The sequence below is a fragment of the Aethalodelphis obliquidens genome, unplaced genomic scaffold (assembly GCF_003676395.1).
Source record: "Aethalodelphis obliquidens isolate GAN/ISIS:26980383/991018 unplaced genomic scaffold, ASM367639v1 scaffold43, whole genome shotgun sequence".
Classification (NCBI taxonomy): domain Eukaryota; kingdom Metazoa; phylum Chordata; class Mammalia; order Artiodactyla; family Delphinidae; genus Aethalodelphis; species Aethalodelphis obliquidens.
The window spans coordinates 10,140,786-10,165,238 of NW_020837987.1; the positions used below are offsets into that span (position 1 = coordinate 10,140,786).

At 43.9% G+C, this 24,453-nt stretch overlaps 1 protein-coding gene and 1 long non-coding RNA gene across 3 annotated transcripts in view; one reads left to right on the plus strand and one right to left on the minus strand.

Moving 5' to 3' along the window:
- LOC113605963 (uncharacterized) overlaps positions 1-24,453 on the minus strand; it is a 46,743-nt gene that overhangs the window by 1,991 nt on the left and 20,299 nt on the right. For both annotated transcript variants that reach the window (XR_003427407.1, XR_003427406.1), the window contains 3 exons: positions 21,195-21,304; positions 12,774-12,994; positions 2,019-4,751 (listed from right to left, as the gene is read on the minus strand). This is a non-coding gene — a long non-coding RNA (uncharacterized LOC113605963). The remainder of the gene's footprint in view (positions 1-2,018; positions 4,752-12,773; positions 12,995-21,194; positions 21,305-24,453) is intronic.
- TEX101 (testis expressed 101) lies at positions 566-2,798 on the plus strand. The gene is made up of 5 exons (XM_027079730.1): positions 566-629; positions 755-898; positions 1,043-1,228; positions 2,289-2,417; positions 2,578-2,798. Exons 1-5 carry the CDS (start codon positions 566-568, stop codon positions 2,796-2,798), a joined length of 744 nt encoding a protein of 247 aa, XP_026935531.1.

The following is a 24,453-nucleotide window of genomic DNA, read 5'->3' on the forward strand; positions in this document are numbered from 1 at the left end:
GGTTTGAAGCTGGACTCCGGAGTCTGAGGGAGAAGGGCCTTTGGGCCAGATTACGGATCCAGAGGTTGGAGGGTATGGGGCTGTTGAGCTCCTCGGTCTAGGCGGCTGAGTCTGAGAAGTACAGCTACGGAAACTGGGGCTTGTTAACTAGTTAACTTGCCCAAACTCACAAGCTAGATCGGGACAGACTGACTTTAGAGATCATCGTTTTATTTTTTTTGCGGTACGCGGGCCACTCACTGCCATGGCCTCTCCCGTTGCGGAGCACAGGCTCCAGACGCGCAGGCTCAGCGGCCATGGCTCACGGGCCCAGCCGCTCCGCCGCATGTGGGATCTTCCCGGACCGGGGCACGAACCCGTGTCCCCTGCATCGGCAGGCGGACTCTCAACCACTGCGCCACCAGGGAAGCCCGAGATCATCGTTTTATATACCCGTAAACTCGGCCCTGAAGTCAGTACTTGTTGCCAGAACTTAGATTTAATCTCGTTCCATGTGGTTGAAAAGCTGCTTCTCCATCAAATCACAGATCCTGATCGGTTCTTCCAAACGTCTCTAAGAGAAGCCATGGGAGCCTGTCATTTCCAGGTTTTACTGTTCCTCTTTCTCCTAGGAGCCCCGACCTTGATCTGTATGTATTGGGGATGTGGGGGGAGAGCGGCTGGGTCACGGAGGATGGATTTCTGGTGAAAAGGGAGTGGTTTGGGGCCCCACATTGAAGGGCACGTGCTTATCTTTATCTCATTTTATCCCCAGTGGCACAAAACTTGCGTTGTCAAAAGAGTGCATTCGTGGGCTTAGAAGCGGATCCAGTAGAGACATTTAACTGGACCACAGACAAAGCTGAGACTTGTGACAATGGGGCATTGTGCCAGGAAACCGTGCTGATGATTAAGGCTGGTAAAATGAGAAAGAGGCCGTTGGGCTGGTGGGGCAGGGGCAGGGGGAAAGGTGATTATGGCCATGTTAACGCGGTTCCCCCTTCCCCAGGCCAAACTTCAGGCGCTGCCCCCCCATCCACTTTCCTTCCCTCTTGTCTCACAGCAGGAACCAAGACAGCAATTTTGGCCACTAAGGGCTGCAGCTCAGACGGGGCACCGGCAATAACGATTATCCAGCACACGCCAGCCCCTGGCCTAGTCGCCATCTCCTACAGTAACTACTGTGAGGACTCCTTTTGCAACAACAAAGAGGACTTACATGAGTTATGGAGGACAGAAGAGACTGACGGTACCCTGGGAGGGGAGAGACGGGTGCTGAGAGAAACTCCATGCAGCCCTGAAAAAACGGGGCTTACTCTGCTTAGGTCCAAGTGCGCCATACACAAAAGGACCTCAGACCTTTGGCTTGTCTTTCTTTTTCTAAATTGTTACCTTGAGGTCTGGAAACGCTGCTCCGAGCAGAGGGACATCAGTGAAGGCTGGAGTGTAAATGGGGTTTGGGGTTTATTAAGCAATACAATGTCAGTGGAGGTTTCTGAGCAGGGTGGTGACATCGTCCATCTAGCAAGCACTGCTTCCCCCTTTGCCGCATGGCCACAGGCCAGTTCCCCCATTGGTCCTCAAGGCCTATAGAAATCTGGCCCCGCCTATCTTTTCAGCTCATTTCCTTCTCTTCCTTCTCTCATTTATTGTATTCTACTTGGGGCTAGGATTCAAAATATTTAACAGTGGAGATGGTACTGACCAATCAGAATGGATGCTGGCTATAAAAATACAGTCCAGTCCCACCTGTGCCTACCAGCTGAGTATCAACACCACAACTTCTCACAATTCTCCAATCCACCAAGCCGGCTCACACCTCCAGCCCTTGGTCCTCGCTGTTTCCCTTGCTCCCCTCCCTCCTCCCCCTCCCCCATTTTCACATAGCTAACCTCTGTTCTTCCTCCATCTCCACTCAGGCGTCGGCTCTGGGAAAATACCTAACCAAATTATTTTAGGTACTTAGGTGGTCCTCCATTTCTTTGCCACTAGACCTTGGACACAATGCCTACTGAATTGTATGGTAGTTAATTACTTACATGTCTGTCTCCTTCAAGGCAGTGATCCTAGCTGGCAGGAACTGTGTCCTTTTCATATCTGTATCTCCACACCTAAGCACAGAGTTCGGAAGTCATGTTGGATGGGGTTCTGACAGCACAGAAATCAGTTGGAGAGGGGTGGGGAGGTGGTAGTAACAGTCCTTGAGTAGAGAGGCATCAGCAGGAAAGACTGGAGGAAGAGAAGGCAGCAAGGGGAGGCAACTCAGAGGCGGGACTCGCCCTTAATTGTCCCTCTCTCTCCCCCTTCAGCTCCCAGAAGGTCAACAGACCTCCACTGCCCAACCTGTCTGGCTTTGGGGTCCTGTTTGAATGCTCCTTCTCTTTCCTGCCCCAACGATACAAATCAATGCTATCAAGGAAAACTTCAGGTCACTGGAGGTAAACTGAACATCTGATGGTTTCAGAGGCTGGAAAACCAGTCATCTGAGTGTAGCCCAAGAGGTTCTGACACTCAGGGTTCCAGGAATGAGGGAGGCGTGGACTCCTCTCTGATTTCCTAAAACATCTATGTGTCTCCCCATCCCTCCTTGTTCCACAGGAGACCTCAGCGCACCTTTGGAGATCAAAGGCTGTACATCCACAGATGGCTGCAGGCTGATGTCTGGGATCTTTACAATAGGGCCCCTGTGGGTGAAGGAAACGTGTCCACTCAGGTCTGTCTCTCCCCGAAAGGTTGAAAGTGGGGCCACATGGCTTCACACTTCAGTCTGGAGGTTAGAGCTACTGCTGCCACTGTCGCTGCAAGCGCTTGTCCATTGAGTAGGTGCTTCGGGTCCCGGGTCACGGGACATCTCTTCTGAGTGGTCATCAGCAAGCTGAGGGGCAGGTGGAAGCCTGAAGAACAGTCCCAGTGGATGCATCTGACATTTCTAATAAAGTTTCTGCCGTGATGTGTGTATGCCTCAAAACTAGAAGTGGCATTATTGAGCTAAAAGGGCCCTTAAAATTCATCTCCTCCAACCTACACATTTTGCAGAAAGGGAATCAAAGATCTCGAAAACTTTAATGAATTTCTCACACTTACATAGCTATGGGCAGAGCCAGAACCAGAACTCTGATGTTTTGACCTAAAGTCTGGTTTTCCTTTCACTCTAATAGGTTTCCTTGTCTTGCTAGCTGGACAAGAGGCTAATGTTGTCCTCCTCCAGAACGCTCCCAACCCAATTGTAAGGCCAACGTCACCTGCCTTGGGGTTCTAATATTTCCCTGGGAGGTGTGGCAGAATGAGAAAAATCAGACTCTAAATTCTTCAATTATAGTGGCCCCATCTCCCTCTATCCTGTTTGTCCCTTGCCCACTTTACATCATTCCTTCCCATCTCTGCTGACTACTTAATGCCTCCTCAGTGGACAGAAGGAACTTAGGAGGGACCTGGGGTTCAGTAGGGTCTGATGAATGTTGGTGAAAAACTATTGGGTGGGGAGATTCTTTTTTCACATTCTTAGGCTTATTTATTTAACTTATTACTCAAGAATACGTAAAGTCTATGTTATTGTAAAATACTCCAGTGATATAGGAGCTGTATAGAGCAAAGATAGAGTAAAGGGGAACAGACTTTTTTTCATTTTTTTAAAAAACAGCCTTATTGAGGCTTAATTGACATACAATAAACTGCACTGGGAGTGGGAGGAGAGTTTTAATACAAACTGTTGACCCCTCCCACAAAGGACAGGGGAGTCTGATCATAGTATAGTCCAGCCAAGTTCTTTCTAGAAAGTTCTCTAGTTCTTACTAACTCTTTGAGTTAAAGGCCCACTCCAGCTACTACGTTATCTTTATTCCCAGGCATCCAGTTCTCCATTGTGTCAGTTTGGTGAATCTCTCTAAAGAAGGAGCGGAAACACCAACAAATAAAACTTTAACTTAATGAGGGGACATATAAATTTGGGAAATTACAAGCATTCAGAGCCTTGACTGGTAAATACTATTTGGGGTAAAACACAAAATCAAAAACAAAAAACGAACCGAAAAAGCCAAGTAGCTGTTTCCCATAGGACACTGGCTTCTTAATGGCACCGAAGACAGTCGCAGAAGACACTCCTGAGTAAATGGAGGAGAGCCATAATTTTTAAAAATTTGGCCTGTGAATTGTTTTGGTATTTTTAAAATTATATCTGTCATCTGCCAAAGAGCTTTATGCAGCATGTACAAATTTCTCAGTCCACAAACTCAAGTGTGCCGACTTCCTTAATTTTTAAATATATAATATAAACTATTTAAATATATTATTTCTTTTTATGATAATTTTGTTTTTAAATATATTATTTTTTATGATAATTTTGTTTATAACAATCCCCCATTCTACCTAGTGGAGTAACCAGTCTGAGTAAACTCGGTCATGTCAGGGTTTTCGCAGTCATTTCAGATCTAAGTTCAGTCAATTCAGGGCTTGTTTTCCTTTCCACTCTCCTCACCCAGGGCTTTGCTATAGTGCTGGTGGGCAGAAGGTGACTGTCTAGTTTTCACCTGTCATGATGCTCATGTCCAGGTTCTCACTGATGCCTGGGTTCTCAGCTTCCATTCCTGCTGGCTTCCACTGGGAAATCTTCAACCCTGTCTGGGGATTCATGGGCTCCATGCAGGCCCTGTAAGCTCTGCTATCCCTCTTAGCGACTTCGGGGCCTCTTCCAACTGCTCTCAAATCCCACCGAGGTCCTTCAGGAATCTAAAGCAGCCTAGGAATCCCATATAGGTGATGAAATTCCTGAAGATCTGGAGAAAAGATAATTTCGTAGAGACTTGCTTTCTCCCAAGGTACTTGAGAACGAGATGCGGCCTAGACCCTACAATTTATCACCCACCATACACAGACCACTATCACACATTCTTCTCAAACCTACTTTTTCTTTTTCCAACAATCATGCCATAGGAATTCCCTGGCGGTCCAGTGATTGGGACTCTGCGCTCTCAATGCTGAGGGCCCAGGGCTGGGGTTCAATCCCTGGTCGGGGAACTGAGATCCCACAACAAACAAAACAACCATGCCATAAAGCCTTCATTCTTAGACTGAAACTTAAAAATTCCAAGTCTAACAAGTCAAAAGTTGGGCCTTTGGAATTACATCAACTTCAATTTACATAGCCTACTCTGAAATTTCAGGGCTGAACAGGAAGGTATTTCTGGCTCTTTGCATTTCTAGGGTAATAGGCCTACTGACTGACTGGAGGAGAAGGGACAAGAGAATTAGTACAAAGAATGGAGGCGTGGTGAGGTAACAGTAATAGCATCATATCACCCTGCCGTACGTGTGCTTCACCCACCCGGATTTAGACTCCATCATCACACGTGATATTCATTGCTCCCTCCAGGGCTGTGTTCACGTCCCTTCCTCCCTGAAATTCCATTTCCTCTTCCCACCTACCCACCCCAGAGGGCCCCACTAGACATCTCACTGCCAACTCCAGCAGACCTTTTCTGACTTCTCTGGCACCCACTGATCTCCCTCAGCATAGCCCCAGCACATCTGCCAGCCTTCCTTAATATCTTACAGTTTCCCACACAACGTATAATCTCCCCTGTCAAGGTAGCAGCACTTCAGGGACAGGCATTATTTCCAACAGCTTTACAACTTAAGAGCACCCGTAAGATGTGACTGGCAACTTGAGCTTATGGGTCTTCTGCTTATTGAAGTGAACCAAAGTCCACTACACGTGCACACACACCCCTCTCCAACAACAAAACTAACCACCATCAACTGCAGCCAATTACCTGAAACTAGATGCTGATGTGAAAAAAAAAAGTAAGTTCTAGAGAGTAGACAAGAAAAGAGGTAGAAGTCTAAGAAGGACGGGCACTGCAGAAAGAATTTGAAAACTCCTCTCTTTTGTCAATGATGTTATAGTGGCCAGGTGGGCACATGCTCGTTTGGGGCAGCGATGTCAGAGTGGGAGATGACTTTTTTTTGGTTTTTTGTTTATTTATTTATTTTGGCTGCGTTGGGTCTTCACTGCTGCACGCGGGCTTTCTCTAGTTGCGGCAAGCAGGGGCTATTCTTCATTGCGGTACGTGGGCTTCTCATTGCAGTGGCTTCTCTTGTTGTGAAGCACGGGCTCTAGGCGCGTGGGCTTCAGTAGTTGTGGCATGTGGGCTCAGTAGCTGTGGCACACGGGCTTAGCTGCTCCGCGGCTTGTGGGATCTTCCCGGACCAGGGCTTGAACCCGCGTCCCCTGCATTGGCAGGCAGATTCTTAACCACTGCACCATCAGGGAAGCCCTGCATTATGTTTTTTTAAAAAGTAAGAAATTTCCTTTGCAGCAAAATATCACTTGTATAAATTAAGGCACGGAGTTCCCTGGTGGCCTAGTGGTTAGGATTCAGGGCCTTCACTGCCGTGGCCCGGGTTCAATCCCTGGTCGAGGAACTGAGATCCTGCAAGCCACGTGTGGCCAAAAACAATTTTGGCATGGCCAAAATAATTAATTAATTAATTAACTGAACAACGCTACAGTCAGAATACAGAACAGTTTCTTCATCTCAAAAACTCTATTGTTCTACTCCTTTGTAATCACATCCCCCTCATCCAAGTCCTTGACAACCACTGATCTGTTCTCTGATCACTATAGATTTGTTTTTTCAAAAAAGTCATAGAAATGGAATCATACAGAATGGAACATTTTGAAACCAACTACTTTCACTCAGCATGATGGCTCTGAGATTCATCCGTGTTGTGTATATCAACAGCTTGTTCCTTTTAATTGTGAAATATTATTACATTGTATGGACATACCACTGTTTGTTTATCCGTTAACTCATTGAAGACATCTGGGTTGTGTCTAGTTTGGGGCAGTTATAAAGTAAACATTTGCGTACAAGTGTTTGCTGTAAACATTTGGGTACGAGTTTTTATGTAGACATAAAATTGTATTTCTCTAGGGTAAATACTTAGGAGTAGGATTGCTGGGTCATATGGCGAGAGTGTGTTTAACTTTACGAGAAACTGAGAAACTGTTTTCCAGAGCGCTTGTATCATTTTTTTATTCCCACTAGCAATGGATGAGAATTCTAGTTTTGCAGTTTTCAGGATACAGGTCCTGAACATATGTTGTTAGAGTCATACTTATTTCACCTTTACGGGGCTACTGTAAATGGTACTTTTAAATTTCAGTTTTTTATTGCTGGTATAGAAAATAAGTGCAATTGATTTTTGTGTGTTGAATCTGGCTAAACTCATTTATTAGTTCTAGGAGCTTTCTTGTGGGCTCCATGAGATTTTCTAAGTAGACAATCATGTCATGTGCAAATAGGGACAGTTTTTTTTTTTCTTTCCAGCATGTCGACCTTTTCTTTCTTTTTTTTCTTATTGTAGTGGTTAGGACTTCTAGTACAATGAATAAAAGTAGTGAGAGTGGACACTTTGCTTTGTTCCCAGTCTTAGGAAATTTCTTAAAAAATTAAACATACACTTGCCGTAGGATTCTGCCATTCCTTTCCCAGGTACTACCCAAAAGAAACAAAAGCATATGTCCATACAAAGATTTTTACACAAATGTTCATAACAGCTTTATTTATAATAGCCAAAAACTGGAAACAACTCAAATGCCCATCAACAGTGTAAAAATAAATAAATTATGACATGTCTTTATGATGGAAAACTACTCAGTAAAAAAAGGAATGGGGCTTCCCTGGTGGCGCAGTGGTTGACAGTCCGCCTGACAATGCAGGAGACACGGGTTCGTGCCCCGGTCTGGGAAGATCCCACATGCCGCGGAGCGGCTGGGCCCGTAAGCCATGGCCTCTAAGCCTGCGCGTCCGGAGCCTGTGCTCCGCAACGGGAGAGACCACAACAGTGAGAGGCCCGCGTACCGCAAAAAAAAAAAAAAATGCAGTGTACTATATGTCAATTATACCTCAATGAAGCTGTAAAAAAAAGCACAAACTGATAACACTTTTTCTGTTTTTCAGTATTACCTAAAATTACCTTTTCTTGATAAAATTGGAGTAGAGATGGAGGAGAGAATTATTATATTGAGAAAACTAATTTTGTGTTTGGTGGTCTGCCAGACTCCAATCCATCCCATCTGTTCCTGCTGTCACCAATAAAGCAACTGGCTTCCTGTGGACACAGTAAAATCTCTCTGTCTTTGACAGATATTCTCCTCCGCCTCCCAACTCCCTGACCCAGGATTTGCCTCAGGAAGCTGCCATGGCTTGCCAGTCACCTATGAAGGGCTCCCTTCTATGGTAACCAGAGGGGCTTTCTTGTATCCATTTCCATTTCTCTGTTTTTGGGGGATTTGTCTGTTCATTTGTTTGTTTGTTTGTTTTTTGAGGTACGCGGGCCTCTCACTGTTGTGGCCTCTCCCACTGCGCGGCACAGGCTCTGGACGCGCAGGCCCAGCGGCCACGGCTCACGGGCCCAGCCGCTCCGCGGCATGTGGGATCTTCCCGGACCAGGGCACGAACCCGTGTTACCTGCATCGGCAGGCGGACTGTCAACCACTGCGCCACTAGGGAAGCCCCATTTGTTTGTTTTGCCACACCCTGAGGCTTGTAGGATCTTAGTTCCCTGACCAGGGATTGAAATCGTGCCCCCTGCAGTGGAAGTGCAGAGTCCTAACCACTGGACCGCTAGGGAATTCCCTTTCCATTTCTCTTTAATTTTCCAATGTGTGACATATTATAATGTCCAGATATTTCTTGGTGTTATTGCAGAAGTTAAGGTCTTCCATGTTCTCCCACATCCTAAGCCAAAATCAAAATCTCAATATGTGTGCTTTTTTAAAATAAATATTTTTATTTATTTTTGGCAGCATTGGGTCTTCATTGTGTGCAGGCTTTCTCTAGTTGCGGCGAGCGGGGGCTACTCTTCGTTGCAGCGCGAGGGCTTCTCACTGCGGTGGCTTCTCTTGTTGCGAAGCACGGGCTCTAGGCACGTAGGCTTCAGTAGTTGTGGCTCACAGGCTCAGTAGTTGTGGCTCGCGGGCTCTAGAGCGCAGGCTCAGTAGTTGTGGCACACGGGCTTAGTTGATCTGCGGCATGTAGGATCTTCCTGGACCAGGGTTCGAACCCGTGTTCCCTGCATTGGCAGGAGTATTCTTAACCACTGCGTCACCGGTGAAGCCTTCAATATGTGTTTTTAGCACGAGGAAGCTGAGTCTCTGGTCCTAGTCCAATATTACTCCCAACTGCTTTGATTTTATGCCTTCAGAATCAGACTCTATCACATGGTACCCTTCCTTGTTGTCAGCATTAACCAGTCCCTGTGAAAAGTCCTGTCCTCAGTTGATAACTTCACCCTTGTCACTGCCTCCTCTCCATCCTTTCTCTTATTACCCAGTAACTGGGTCTCCACCCTTAACCGTCTCACCTCTAATGACTTTTTCTTTCTGTCTCCCTCCTTGTTGTCACAATTGAAATACTGTACCAACCGTGAAATCTCAATTAAATGCCTCTCCCATTAACAACTATAACATAAAGAAAGAGGGTAAAGGAGTCTATACGATCATAAAGTTTCTACATTTCACTTGAAGTGGCAAAATGTTGATTATAAGTAGATAGTGAAGAGTTAAGTATGAGTATTATAGTCCCTAGAACAATGCTAAAAACACCATGGAAGACCAATTATTAAATTGTTAAAGACTAATCATCAGAAGAGATTAAAAATAGGGACTTCCCTGGTGGTCCTGTGGGTAAGACTCCACGTTCCCAGTGCACGGGGCCCGGGGTCAACCCCTGGTCGGGCAACTGAGGAGGCCGCATGCCACAACTGAGAAATTTGTATGCCATAACTAAAGATCCTGAGTGCCACAACTAAGACCCGGAGCAGCCAAAATACATAAATAAATAAATAAATAATTTTAAAAAATAAAAATTAAAACATGAACCAACTATATGGTGTCTACAAGAGAATCATTGCAAATACAATGATACAGGCAGGTTAAAAATAAAATGATACACTTCCACTTCTGCTCCAAATGGAGTAACAGGGACTAAATTTATCCTCCTACATGAAACAAACAAAAACTAGACAAAATACATTGTTTTCAAGACACCTGACATCAAGCAACAAAGGGCAGTAATTCCTGAGCAAGACTGAAAGGATCCAACTGTTTCCAAATAGCTAAACTGAATTTGATAACAAAACTCAATAATATGTATAGGTAGACAAAAAAGATCCAGCACCCAACAAGGTAAAACTCACCATGTCCATGCTAGTAGTTCAAAGAAAGTTAGAATGGCTATTTTAATATAAGACAAAGTGTAATTCACATCAAAGAACACTATCAAGGGCTTCCCTGGTGGCGCAGTGGTGGAGAGTCTGCCTGCCGATGCAGGGGACATGGGTTCGTGCCCCGGTCTGGGAAGATCCCACATGCCGCGGAGCGGCTGGGCCCGTGAGCCATGGCCGCTGAGGCTGCGCGTCCGGAGCCTGTGCTCCGCAACGGGAGAGGCCACAACAGTGAGAGGCCCGCATACCGCAAAAAAAAAAAAAAAAAAAAGAACACTATCAAGAATAAAGATCATCTCATATGAAAAACAAGTCAGTTCATTAAGTGGATACAACTACTAAACATGGATGCCTTCAATAATAGAATTTCAAATCTATGAAACAAAAACGGAAGGAATTGCAGAGTGAAACATAAATCCTCAATTATAGTTCAGGATTTCAATTCCCTTCTCTCAGTAACTGATAGAACAAGCAGAGAGATCAGCAAGTATATAATAGAACTGGATAACACTATCAACCAATTTGACATAATTGACATGTATAGAACATTGCACTCTACAAGAGCAGAATACAAATTCTTGTCAAGTATACATGGAACATTTATCAAGATAGGCCATATTCTGGACCAAAACTTTAGTCACAGTAAATGTGGCAGGATTCAGGTCATAGAAGTTATGTTCTCATACCACCATGGAATTACATTAAAAATCAAAAACAGGGACTTCCCTGGCGGTTAGTGGTTAGGACTCTGCTCTTCTGCTGCAGGGGGCATGAGTTCGATCCCTGGGGTCAGGGAACTAAGATCCCACAAGCTGCTCAGCAAAGCAAAAAAATAAAATAAAATAAAAAAGAAGAAAAACTCAATAACAAGTCCAATGCAGTTCCATCTGGTTCTCCCACCACCCTACTTGGCCAAGGGTCCCAGCAGCTTGGGTGGTGGGAGAAGCACAGTGGCTAGGCAGCCCATCTTGGGAAGGACCTCAGCGTGCCCTTCAGGTAGGCACGGGGCACACACCCTCCCCACAGCCATGATGCCCAAGACTATGAAGGAGAAGCCCAGGAGGAGATGAGAAGGGTGGTCTGCTAAACCTGGTGCTGCAAAAGTGGAAAGGAAATCAAAAAGGTGGCAGGAAAAAAAAAAAGTGCAAACAAAAGGGAAAAGGGGAACAGCGAGAAAGCAGGCTGAAGTACCTAAGCAAGAAACTAAAGAGTTACTTGCAGAAAGTGGAGAAACTAAAACCAAGGAGAATCCAGGCTCTGATGAAGAAGGAGAAAAAGAAGTCTGATTAATATCATATACCATGCCTTACCAGTGGTCCCTGTTTCCCTTCTTGTACAGTCCAGAGGAATACTTTTTTCAGCTCCTTTGTAAATGCAAGTTGTTAGTAGCTCTAGAAACATTTTTAAGAAAGAGGAATTCCGGGCTTCCCTGGTGGCGCAGGGGGTTAAGAATCCGCCTGCCAATGCGGGGAACACGGGTTCGAGCCCTGGTCCCTCTTGCAGAGCAACTAAACCTGTGCGCCACAACTACTGAAGTCCATGTGCCTAGAGCCCGAGCTCTGCAACAAGAGAAACCACGGCAATGAGAAGCCCGCGCACCGGTAGCTCCCGCCCGCTGCAACCAGAGAAAAGCCCGCACGCAGCAACAAAGACCCAACGCAGCCAAAAAAAGAAAGAGGAATCCTACCTCATCCCATTTGTTAAGTGTAATTTTTTAAAAGCATACAATCATTTGCTAGTTGTTTTTTGTTTGCTTGTTTGTTTGGTTTTGGTACAACCAGAAAATAGTGGGATATGGAATACGGGAGATTTAACTGTCTTGGGTGTAGTTTTTTTTCTTTTTCTCGGTACACGGGCCTCTCACTGTTGTGGCCTCTCCCGCTGCGGAGCACAGGCTCCGGACGCGCAGGCTCAGCGGCCACGGCTCACGGGCCCAGCCGCTCTGCGGCATGTGGGATCCTCCCGGACCGGGGCACGAACCCGTGTCCTCTGCATCGGCAGGTGGACTCTCAACCACTGCGCCACCAGGGAAGCCCCTGGGAGTATTTTTTGGAGGCGTTGGTGCTCACTCTCTCCAAACTTTGACCAGGATAGAGCTTGGAGGTATTGCTAGCAATAAAAAAGGTAAGAGCGTCCGGGGAGGATGGGAAGAGACAGAACTGGATAAAGAGGTGGGGTCAGGTGCCACAGTGAGGAGGAAGGATGAGGCAGGTGGAGAGATACGATGAGGTAGAAATGTACAGGAGGAAGAGTGAGGCACAGAGGAAGAAGAGGAGAGAGGGGAGGAAAGATGTAAAGAGAGAAGCGACAAAGGCAAAAGGCAAAAGATGGAGAGAGGAGAGTCTGAGAGGGAAGAAGCCAGAGAGTTTGCAGGACGAGAAATGGAAGGAAGAGGATCTGGGAAGGATTAGTGGCAAGAGGTGAGAGAGGGGCAGAGAGAGGACAACAGTCTTTGGAGCAGGCATGAGACAGCAGGAGTCGACATGGGAAGAGCAGAGAGCAGAGGAGAAACAGACCTTTGCCCTCCATGGGACTGACTGGAAAAACAAAGACTCATTAACACTGACCCCAGGACTGTGTTCAATTACTGTCCAGTGCATCCGCCCGTGGCCATGGGTGCAGTCAAGCCTCTGAAACCTCAGTGAAGAAAATCAAGAAATCTCAAGCGTGAAGGTGATGCTCTGAGTGACAGGTGAAATCCTTTCCCTGCATCTCCACCATGTTCCCGCTGTGTGGGGATCCAATCGATAAACCACTTTCTCTGCAGGTGTGGTCTTTTTTTTTCCCCCTACAAAGAAACCTATGTATCAAATGGGAGGGTCTCAGCATGCTCAGGTTCATCAGTCAGGATGTTCTTTCTTCCCTTCCCTTCCTCGGGGTCCTGATGGAACATCAATACACATCACACTAATAAAGATGTTAAAAAATTTTTTTAAAAAAAGTACACATCACAATTGTCCTTCCTGGGGGCTTGATTGACAGCTGAAGCCTCGGTGGTGGGACTTGAGGTGAGGGTGGGAGGAGGGTCCCAGAGGGTACAGAGGGCTGGTCCTTGTCATAAAAGATTTGTCTTGTCCCGACTTAGCTGAGATTTTATTTCTTCCTGGAGCTATTCTCTGACTCCCCAGTGTAAGGAGTCCCGATCGTGTCTTTCCAGTTCATCCTTTCTTTACTTACAATTAAACTGTCCATGTTCCCTGGGGGACTGTAATTTGGGGAGGACAGGATGGACTGCATTTGCCCTGGCCTCAGTCCTAAGTACGGAATCCAACACATCCTTGGCATTTTTCTAAAGGACTACTCTCCTTTTTAAAACAAACAGGAATTTTAGACGAATGTCATTTCCCTCACTAACTGGGCCTGATTCAAAGAAGGTTAAATTCCCAGGTGTCAGAAATAATGACGTGCCTCAAAGACTGATCACTAAATGTTATCCTGGTCAGAAACACCCAGTGCCCATCTAATAAATCCACGGGACCTGGCGATGGACGTTCAGTCACCATCTGGGGAAGAGATACACAGACTTTTCATCACCGTGCAGGGAGGAGGTACAATATTTGTCCCCTGTGATTTAAAGCCAGTAACGCAGAGCCTCACTTGAAACCAGGACATAAAAATAAAGAAATATTTAAATTTAAAATTTTTTAATTAATAAAAATAAATAAATAAGGCTTCCCTGGGGGCGTAGTGGTTGAGAGTCCGCCTGCCGATGCAGGGGACACGGGCTCGTGCCCCGGTCCGGGAGGATCCCACATGCCGCGGAGCGGCTGGGCCCATGAGCCACGGCCGCTGAGCCTGCGCGTCCGGAGCCTGTGCTCCGCAACGGGAGAGGCCACAACAGTGAGAGGGAGGGAGGGAGGGAAGGGAGGAAGGGAGGGAGGAAGGGAGGAAGGGAGGAAGGACGGAAGGACGGAAGGAAGGAAGGAAGGAAGGAAGGAAGGAAGAAAGAAAGAGAAAACCAGGACACTCTAAGGGCTATGCAGTTAATGGGGACCAGAAAATCGTCTCTCGTGGTTCCAAAGAAGTTTCCATTTTTGACTCTCTGAACAGATTATAAGGAAATATTACCCTGGGGGAAAATGTAATCCCAAAGCCTTCACATACTTGTTTTTTTTTTTAAATTAATTAATTAATTTGTTTATTTTTGCCTGTGGTAGCTTTTCATTGCGGTGCGCGGGTTTCTCATTGCGGTGGCTTCTCTTGTTGCCGAGCACGGGCTCTAGGCACGTGGGCTCAGTAGTTGTGGCTCACGGGCTCTAGAGCGCAGGCTCAGTAGCTGTGGCTCGCCGGCTTTAGAGAGCAGGCTCAGTAGTTGTGGCACACGGACTTAGTTGCTCCGCAGCATGTGGGATCTTCCCGGACCAGGGCTCGAACCCGTGTCCCCTGTGTTGGCAGGCAGATTTTTAACCACTGAGCCACCAGGGAAGTCCCCACATACTTGTTCATGGCACTGAATTTACACAACTGAAAAAGGGCAAGATTACACACACACACACACACACACACACATGCCTGCACAATGCACGCACACATGGATTCCTAGTTGAAGAATGCTGAAAGGTCTAAAGCATTGGCAGAGAAATGGAGGAGGAAGTGGGAGAAATGGCAGGTTCTCAGACTGTATAAATCTTTAGCCTTTTACTAAAGCATCGGCAGAAAAAGATTTAAAACCAATCTCTAGAGATGCTTCTACCAAAAACAAACAAAAAAATTAGCACATTTCAGACAATACATGCTAAATAACTGACATATTCGATATCACCTGCTATGACAAAGAAAAAATGGAAAATAATTTATAGAAAAAAAATGAACCTTAGACGAACCGGGGGATTGGGATTGACATATATACACTACCATGTATAAAATAAATAACCAATGAGAACCTACTGTATAGCACAGAGAACTCTACTCAATGATCCGTGGTGACCTAAATGGGAAGGAAATCTAAAAAAGAGGGGATATATGTATACGTATGGCTGACTCAACTTTGCTGTACAGCAGAAACTAATACAACATTGTAAAGCAACAATACTGCAATTTAAAAAAAGAAAAAAAATGAACCTTATAATTATTCTTTATTTTTTAGGTCACTGGACTCTAATTAAAAGTCCAGAACTAATCCTTCACATTTGCAGTTGATCTTCAACAACATGTCAAGATAGTTCAATGGGGTAAGAATAATCTTTGCAACAAATGGTGCTGAAACAAGCATATCTGCATGCAAAATAAAGAAGCTGGACGCCTCACTTCACACCATATGCAAAAGTTAAGTCAAAGTGGGTCATAGACTTAATTTTAAGAGCTGATATTATAAAATTCTTAGAAGAAAATATGAGTAAATCTTTAAGACCCTGGGTTAAGAAATTAGTTCTTATTTATAACACTAAAAGGACAAATGACAAAAGAAGTTTACAGATTGGACCTTATCAAAATTTATGCTTTAATCTTCAGAAAATGAAAACTGCCAGAATGGGAGAAAAGTATTTGCAGGTCAGGTGTCAGATAAGGAACTTGTATCTAGAACATATAAAGAACTTTTACACTTCAATAATAAAATGACAAATAACCCAATTTAAAAGTGAGCTAAGGGACTTCCCTGGTGGCACAGTGGTTAAGATTCCACGCTACCAATGCAGGAGGCCCCGGTTTGATCCCTGCTCAGGTAACTAGATCGCACATGCATGCCGCAACTGAGGAGCCTGCCTGCCGCCACTAAGAGCCGGCGCAACCAAATAAATAAATAAATAAACAAAACATATTAAAATATATTAACAACTCCACCATCCCAAGAGTCCCCATTACCTTTAAAAAAAAAAGTGAGCTAAGAGGGAATTCCCTGGCGGTCCAGTGGTTGCGACTTGGCACTTCTACTGCAGGGGGCAGGGGTTCGATCCCTGGTCAGGGAACTAAGATCCCACATGATGCCAAAATAAATAAATAAATTTATTTATTTACCACAGCCAAAATAAATAAATAATTTTAAAAATAAAAAATAAAGCACACTACTGAATATCACAAAGAAGCAGCAGATTCACAGATACAGAGAACAAATTTGTGTTACCAGTGGGGGGAGGGAAGGACAAAACAGGGTCAGAGGATTAAGAGGCATGAACTACTATGTATACACAGGGAATATAGCCACTAGTTTATAATAACTATGAATGAAGTATAACTTTTAAAAATTATAAATCACTATGTTGTATACATGAAACTCATATAATATTGTACATCAACTATACCTCAACATTTTTAAAAGTTAAAAATAAAATGTCCAATTTCAACAAAAAGTTACGAGATATGCCAAGAAACAGAAAAGGGTACTTTACACAGGAAAAAAAGCAATCAGTAGAAACTGTCTTTCAGAGGTTTAGATGGTAGACTTACCAGACAAAGACTCCAAAGAGTATATTATGAATATGTTCAAAGAACGAAAAACAAGCCATGCCACAGATTTAAAAGAAAGTTTGATGATATTGATCCATCAAACAGAGAACACCGAGAGTGAGTCAGAAATTGTTTTTTTCACAAGGACCAAATGGAAATTCTGGAGTTTGAAAGTATAATAACAAAATTTTTAAAAACTCACTAGAGGGGCTCAACAGCAGATTTGAGCTAGCAAAAGAATCAATGAACTCGGTGCTAGATCAAAAGAGTTTAACCAATCTGAAGAAAAGAAAGAAAAAGAATGAAGAAAATTCAACAGGGCATCAGGGACCTGTGGGACGCTGTCAGGTTTAGCAACGTACAAATGTGGGACTACCAGAAGGAGAAGAAAGAAAGCAGCAGAAATAATAACAAGATCAACGTGGGGAGTATTGTCATCTTAACAATGTTAAGTCTCCGCATCCATGAACATGGAATGCCTTTCCATTGATTTAGGTCTTAATTTCTTTCTGCAATGCTCTGTATACACCAAACAGGTGGATTTTTGAGCAGTGCGCAAATGATACTTCAGTAAAGCTCTTTAAAAAAACAAGAATAAAAGGAAGTTTCTTGGGCGCTTACACTGTGTCCCACGGCCTGGACTATCATTCAGTCAGCAGGACAATGAGTTCTTCTCTTCTAGAGACTGGATGTTCTTGATACTAATCAGAAAGTCCTAGGCATCTCCCAGGGATTCATCTATATGCATATTACCCACCCTGCATCAACCTCATGAATTTTCATGACTGGATTTTTCCATCAAGCTAAGAGAACCAGGTCACGCCTCCTCCTCATCACTACAAAGGCTGCTTCCTACAGCCCCTGCTTATTCACTCTGCACCTAAGTGCAACCCCTGGGTGGCCCTGTGCGGTGTGCAATGTCCTCCTCCCCCAGGCTGTGAATATATGTGGCTTATATACTGCTATCATTCTCAGTTGTGCAGTGTTGGCTGTTGTTTATTTGTCCTCTCATACCCTTTAAGGTGGGCTGAATAGAAGATGATCAGAACAGTATGGCTATTTCCCTGATGATCCTACGAGTACTACTGAACTGTAAGGGATAGAATCAATGGTCCACTTCTCTGGCAACCTGCATACCTCCATCCTCCTCCTAACATTGGGAATCTGCTATGACTCTCACTGTTTCTGTTCCCACACCCCACACTAAAAAAAGAAAGAAAAAAACCACCTTATCTCTCCTTTTTCTTTCTCCCCCCACCACACACCCCACCTTCATCTCTGTCTCTCTCTACATCTATTTCTATCTCTCAGGCCTGGCATAAATTTCTCAGTGAGTCCAGGCTTTCACAGAAAGCAAGAGGTGGTGTTTCTTTGTTTTGTTTTTGTTTTCATTTTTTTAGGCCACAGAACACACCTCCTGGGATCTTAGTTCCCTGACCAGGAATTGAACCTGGGCCTCCACAGTGAAAGCACGGTGTCTTAACCACTGGACCACACCAGGGAATTCCACAAGAGGCTATTTTTAACACTCAAAGATTCTAGGAAAAGATTCATTGGGGATCTCAGGTTAGTGGAATTTCAGTGTTTGATTTTTTTTTAGGAGGGGAATACAGTAGAAATGTTTTAGTATGACAACACAAATATTATGGGTTTTATGTGAGTTTCAAAACGGAATGATCGGGACTTCCCTGGTGGTGCAGTGGTGAAGAATCCGCCTGCCGATGCAGGGTACACGGGCTCTATCCCTGGTCCGGGAAGGTCCCACGTGCCGCAGAGCAACTAAGCCCGTGTGCCCCAACTACTGAAGCCCAGGTGCTTAGAGCCCCTGCCCCGCAACAAGAGAAGCCAAGCAATGAGAAGCCAGCGCACTGCAACGAAGACCAACGCAGCCAAAAAAATTTTAATTAATTAATTTAAAAAAACCTGAATGATCAAAGTTCACTGTGTGTACTGTGGGATTTCCACATTAGTCCTCTCATTATAGGAGTAAAAAGTTACTCCTATAAAAAAGTTATAAATATATAATATGCAAAACTGGAAAGCTAATTCTATAGCGTTATCCCTGTTTCCTTCTTGCCATTTTCCCTTGGCAAATGCATGGGACCCTGACACATTCCTATCTTCAAGGAAAAGCCATGTTTGTTCGTTAATTATTACCCCTATCCTAACACAAGAAATAGATATCCCTGCTGCTTGCCTTAACTTGAGTCAATTCTGTCACTGATACTTTCACTGGACGTAGGATCTGTTTCAGCTGATCATGTTCTCTCCCTTGCACCACTGTTACTCCTTTCTACCCAACACCAACCACACCTAATCCTTCCAGGAATGCACCTATTAACTATTTCTCCTATTCAAGGAAACTAGCAGCCTCACAAAATAAAAGAAGTGGAAAGGGGCTTCCCTGGTGGCACAGCAGTTAAGAATCTGCCTGCCCATGCAGCGGACACGGGTTCGAGCCCTGGTCCGGGAAGATGCCACATGCACAGAGCCACTAAGCCTGTGCGCCACAACTACTGAGCCTGCGCTCTAGAGCTAGTGAGCCTCAAGTACTGAAGCCCACGTGCCTAGAGCCTGTGCTCTGCAGCAAGAGAAGCCACCGCAGTGAGAAGCCCGCGCACCGCAACTAGCGAAAGCCCGCACGCAGCAAAAAAGACTCAACTCAGCCAAAAATAAATAAATTAATTTTTAAAAAAGTGAAAAGGGGGTTAGTGATGAGGAATAAAAGGAGAAGAGGAGGTGATGGGTGATGGAAGGAGAGAAGGAAGAGGAGATGGAAAGGAAAGAGGAGGGTGAGAGCAAGGAAAGTGGGGAGATGGAGAAAAGGGGAAAGAGGAAAGGGAGAGGGAGGGGGAAGAGGAAGGAAACGGGAGAGAGAGAAGAGCTGTAATATTAACTATGTACCCAACACTGTGGTGAGAACTTTACACTGAATCACCTAATGGAGTCTCACCAAGTTTTAGTGGAAGGACTAAAAATAGGACCATTTTACATACAAGAGAGCAAAAGTTCAGAAAAAGTTAAATAAATTTCCCAGGATGTAACAGCTATTGAGATCAGACTCCAAATCCTAACTCTATACTATGCTACCCTTCAGGATGGATTCAAGCCATGCAGATGCCAACCACTAAAGAGATAATGTGATGTAATCGTAAGAATATCTGTTCCAAACTCAATCCTGCCCCCCCTCCAAATTATCCTTCATGAGCCTCAGTTTTCCCTTCTGTAAATGGGAGCAGCCAACTCCCCTTGCAAGATGTTGGTGGGGATTCTACACGCTCATAAGGTGCTCAATAAATAAATCCTTTCTTCTCCAGTGGTATTTACTTGACCTGTGGTCAGACAGGCTTGGGATGGGTGGGGGAGAGCAAATTTGGACCTTCAAGTCACAGGACAGCGACCCTAAGCGAGGGAAAGAAAAGAGACACTTCAAAGATGATTTCTTCTGGCGCAGAGAATTCTAACCAGATTAAAGGTAAAAACTCGAAATCAAGAAATATCAGCTAATAAAAGAATGAAACAAAGAGACACAAAAGAGGATGTGCAGAGAAGGAAGCAATAGGCATTCGGGATATCTAATTCTGTTAAATTAGTGAGAAGCCTTTGATGTAGAGAAAGACGTTAAACCAAGAAACAAAATGCAGAGAAATACCCAGATTCAGACAAAAGAGCTGGAGGAAGTTCACTTTCTTTTGTTTCCAAAAGGGAGAAAAGCCACCTTCACAAATTCTCTCATTCCACCTCCCTTTAAAAACAAAAAGTCTATTGGATTTTCTGCATAACTAATTACATCATCTGGAAAAGGAGAATGCCACAGTATATTAAAAGATGACTATACCATATCCAAGTTGAATTTTTCTAGGGAAAGAAATGTGGGCTCAGCATTAGAAAATCTAGCAATTACATCAACAGATTAAACACAAACATCACACAAAATCAGGAGCGCGAGAGAACATGATTCAGTTTTTCCTCCATCAGCTGAGGGGAAGTTTTAATTTGGTGTCACTGACTCACAGAACTAAAAGTGACAGCGATAACAGCTAACATTTACAGAACACTTACAATGAGCCAGGAATACGCCAAGAGCTTTACAGGCATTATCCATTTAATACTCAACCTTTCATTCCCACTGCAATCCTCTGAGCAAGATATTATTTATTAACTTTTTTATACAAAAGGAAATGAAGCCTCAGAGAGTTGATATAACTTGCCCAAGGTCACACAGTAAAGTAGCTGAGCTAGTTTTTTGTTGTTGTTGTTCTTGCTTTTTAGCAGTAGAATTGTTTTTTAAAAAAATAGCATCTTGGGGCTTCCCCGGTGGCGCAGTGGTTGAGAGTCTGCGTGCCGATGCAGGGGACATGGGTTCGTGCCAAGGTCTGGGAAGATCCCACATGCCACGGGGCGGCTGGACCCGTGAGCCGTGGCCGCTGAGCCTGCGCGTCCGGAGCCTGTGCTCCGCAACGCAACGGGAGAGGCCACAACAGTGAGAGGCCCACGTAAATAGAATCTTATGTCAAAACCCTCTGTATAAAACAAAGCAGAACTGTGGGTGAACGCCCTTAAGGCAGTGCAAAAACACTGATAGTTATCATTAAGAAACATACCTTGAATTCTTCTGCTAAAAGTACCTCTACCAGTTAGGCTGCTTTGATTACTCCTGTGCCCCCGTGCTCAGAACAGCACCTGGCACATAGGAGGCATTCAATAAGTATTCCTGAATGGGGGGAAAAAAAAAAAAATATATATATATATATATATATATATATATATATTAAATAAAGCATCTTAAAATAGAAACAAAATATTCCTTTAACTTGCTAAGAAATATCTTTTCCAAATCCACATCCAACATCATAAGTCATGGTGAAACACAAGAGAAACACAAGTAAAGCAAAAAGCAACAAAACATAACGCTCCTAAAACAAGGGCGCCACCTTTAGGAAATTTGACATAATTCACTAGGACAGAATAAAGAAGCATAATATATAAACATTCAAAAAGAAGATAAAATATTAATACTACTTTTTGTTGGTGGAGTTTTTAGCTTTTAACATTATGTTCAGAGGGGTGTGATTTCATCATCACTATATTTCTTTTTTCTTGTAACTTCTATCTTCAATCTATCCAAAGTATACCTTTAATATACTCACCTGCCTTGTTTTTTTTTTTTTTTGCAGTACGTGGGCCTCTACACTGTTGTGGCCTTTCGCGTTGCGGAGCACAGGCTCCGGACGCGCAGGCTCAGCGGCCATGGCTCACGGGCCCAGCCGCTCCGCGGCATGTGGGATCTTCCCGGACCGGGGCACGAACCCGCGTCCCCTGCATCGGCAGGCGGACTCTCAACCACTGCGCCACCAGGGAAGCCCAACCTGCCTTGTTTTTGTTAGCTGGCTATAAGCTCCTGGAGAGGAAAGACTGCTGGATTGGTACCTGGGTATTCAGGGTGTATAGCAGGGAAATTTACACCTAATAAACAAATGAATGAGTGCTGCATTTGGGGGTGCTGTGGAGGCAATAAACACCATTTTCATAGGGACTGAAACCAAGCACAACCCTTTGGGACTCTCCCCATGTCCCCTGTCTCTTGAAGTAAAAGACTTTGCTTCAGGCCGCCCCTGAGTCTCAAAAGGCTGGCTCAAGAGTTAATGATTAGGAAAATGTGAACATGTAGTAACAAAGAAAAACTGTTGGGCCAGGAACCTGGTAACAATTTAAACAGTAGGTCAGCCATATAGCTGAGTCACAGGAGTTTTAGTTCCCCCCTAAAGGACACAGATAACAATGTCTGATGCATATTACTGGTTTTTTACAGAAACCAGACTTTCACCAGATGGAAACTGCTAACTACAAGCACATGGACCCCAGACTAATTGAGACCAGAAGGTTGATGATGTTGATGCCCCAAATATCCTGTTACCTCACTACCAACCAATCAGAAGAATGTCCACCAGCTGAGCAGGCACCCTGCAACCCACAACCCTAAAGTTGCCGTTAAAAACCCTTGCCTAATCAAAACTACAATGAGGTACCACCTCACGCCAGTCAGAATGGCCATCATGAGAAAGTCTACGAATAACAAATGCTGGAGGGGGTGTGGAGAGAAGGGAACCCTTTTACACTGTTGGTGGGAACGTAAATTGTTGCAGCCACTATGGAAAACAGTATGGAGGTTCCTTAAAAAACTAAAAATAGAGTTGCCATATGATCCAGCAATCCCACTCCTGGGCATATATCCAGAAGAAACTATAATTTGAAAAGATACATGCACCCGTATGTTTATAGCAGCACTATTTACAATAGCCAAGACATGGAAACAACCTAAATGTCCATCGAAGTTGAACAGATAAAGAAGATGTGGTATATATATATATATATATATATATACACACACACACAATGGAATACTACTCAGCCATTAAAAAGAATGAAATAATGCCATTTGCAGCAACGTGGATGGACCTAGAGATTATCGTACTAAGTGAAGTCAGAAAGAGAAAGACAAATACCATATGATATCACTTATATGTGGAATCTAAAATAAGATACAAATCAACATATCTAGGAAACAGGAACAGACTCACAGATATAAAGAACAGACTTCTGGTTGCTAAGGGGGAGGGGGTTTGGGAAGGGATGGATTAGGAGTTGGGATTAGCAGATGCAAACTATTATATATAGGATGGATAAACAACAGGGTCCTATTGTATAGCACAGGGAACTATATTCAGTATTCTGTGACAAACCATAATGGAAAAGAATATATAATATTATATGTATGTATGTATGTATAACTGAGTCACTTTGCTGTACAGAAGAAATTAACATAACATTGTAAATCAACTATACTTCAATAAAATAAAAAATTTAAAAATTAAAAAAAAAAACAAATCAAACCTTGCCTGAAAGTCATCAGGGGGTTCGGGTCTTTTGAGCACTAGTTGCCCATTCTCCTTGCTTGGTGCCCTGCAAATAAACACTGTACTTTCCTTCACCACAACCTGGTGTCAGTACATTGGCTTTGCTGTGCATCGGGTGAGCAGACCCAAATCCAAGTTCAGTAACAATGTACAACACATTTTAACAAATTCTAAAAGCACAAACCTTTACATTCTCAAGATGTTTCTTCTCTATTATTAATGTGTGAGGGACGTTTCCCGCCTCAACCCCCATCCTCAGGCCTGGGAGGGCAGGCATCAGTGCCCACTACATAAAATCAGGAGGTGTATGGTGCCCACCTGGGCTCATCTCATAAACGGTGATTGGTCATTCCAATCAAAACTCTATTCACTCTCTGAGAACTCATCAAGTCCTCAAAAATTCTAACTCTTTTGCTACTTTTCCCCTTAAAATTTTTAATAGACTTTATTTTCTTCAGAGCAGTTTTAGGTTCACAGCCCGAGTTCAATCCCTGATTGGGGAACTAAGATCCCACAAGCTGCGTGCCAAAAAAAAATTCCATACACATAGAAAAGTTTAATGAATAGAACAACACATACCCATATACTCTCCACCCAGGTCAAACAATTATTAACTTTTTGCCATATTTGCTTGCTCTCTCTTCCTCCCCACCCTGCCACTTGTACTGTTGTTGAATCCTTGAAAGTAAATTTAGACATCATGACTTTTCACCCCTACACATTTCAACATGCATCTTCCAAGAATAAGGACAATCTTCTATAGAGACACAATACCATTATCACATATAAGAAAATTAAGTCTCTGGAAACCCAAATCTCTACACGTTTCATTAAAATGTACATCTCACTTTCATTACTTTAAAAACAATACGGCTGTTACTTGCAATAAGTTTTCCATCCCTGGTAGCAGAAACTACTTTCAATAAGCATTATAAAAATAAAATGG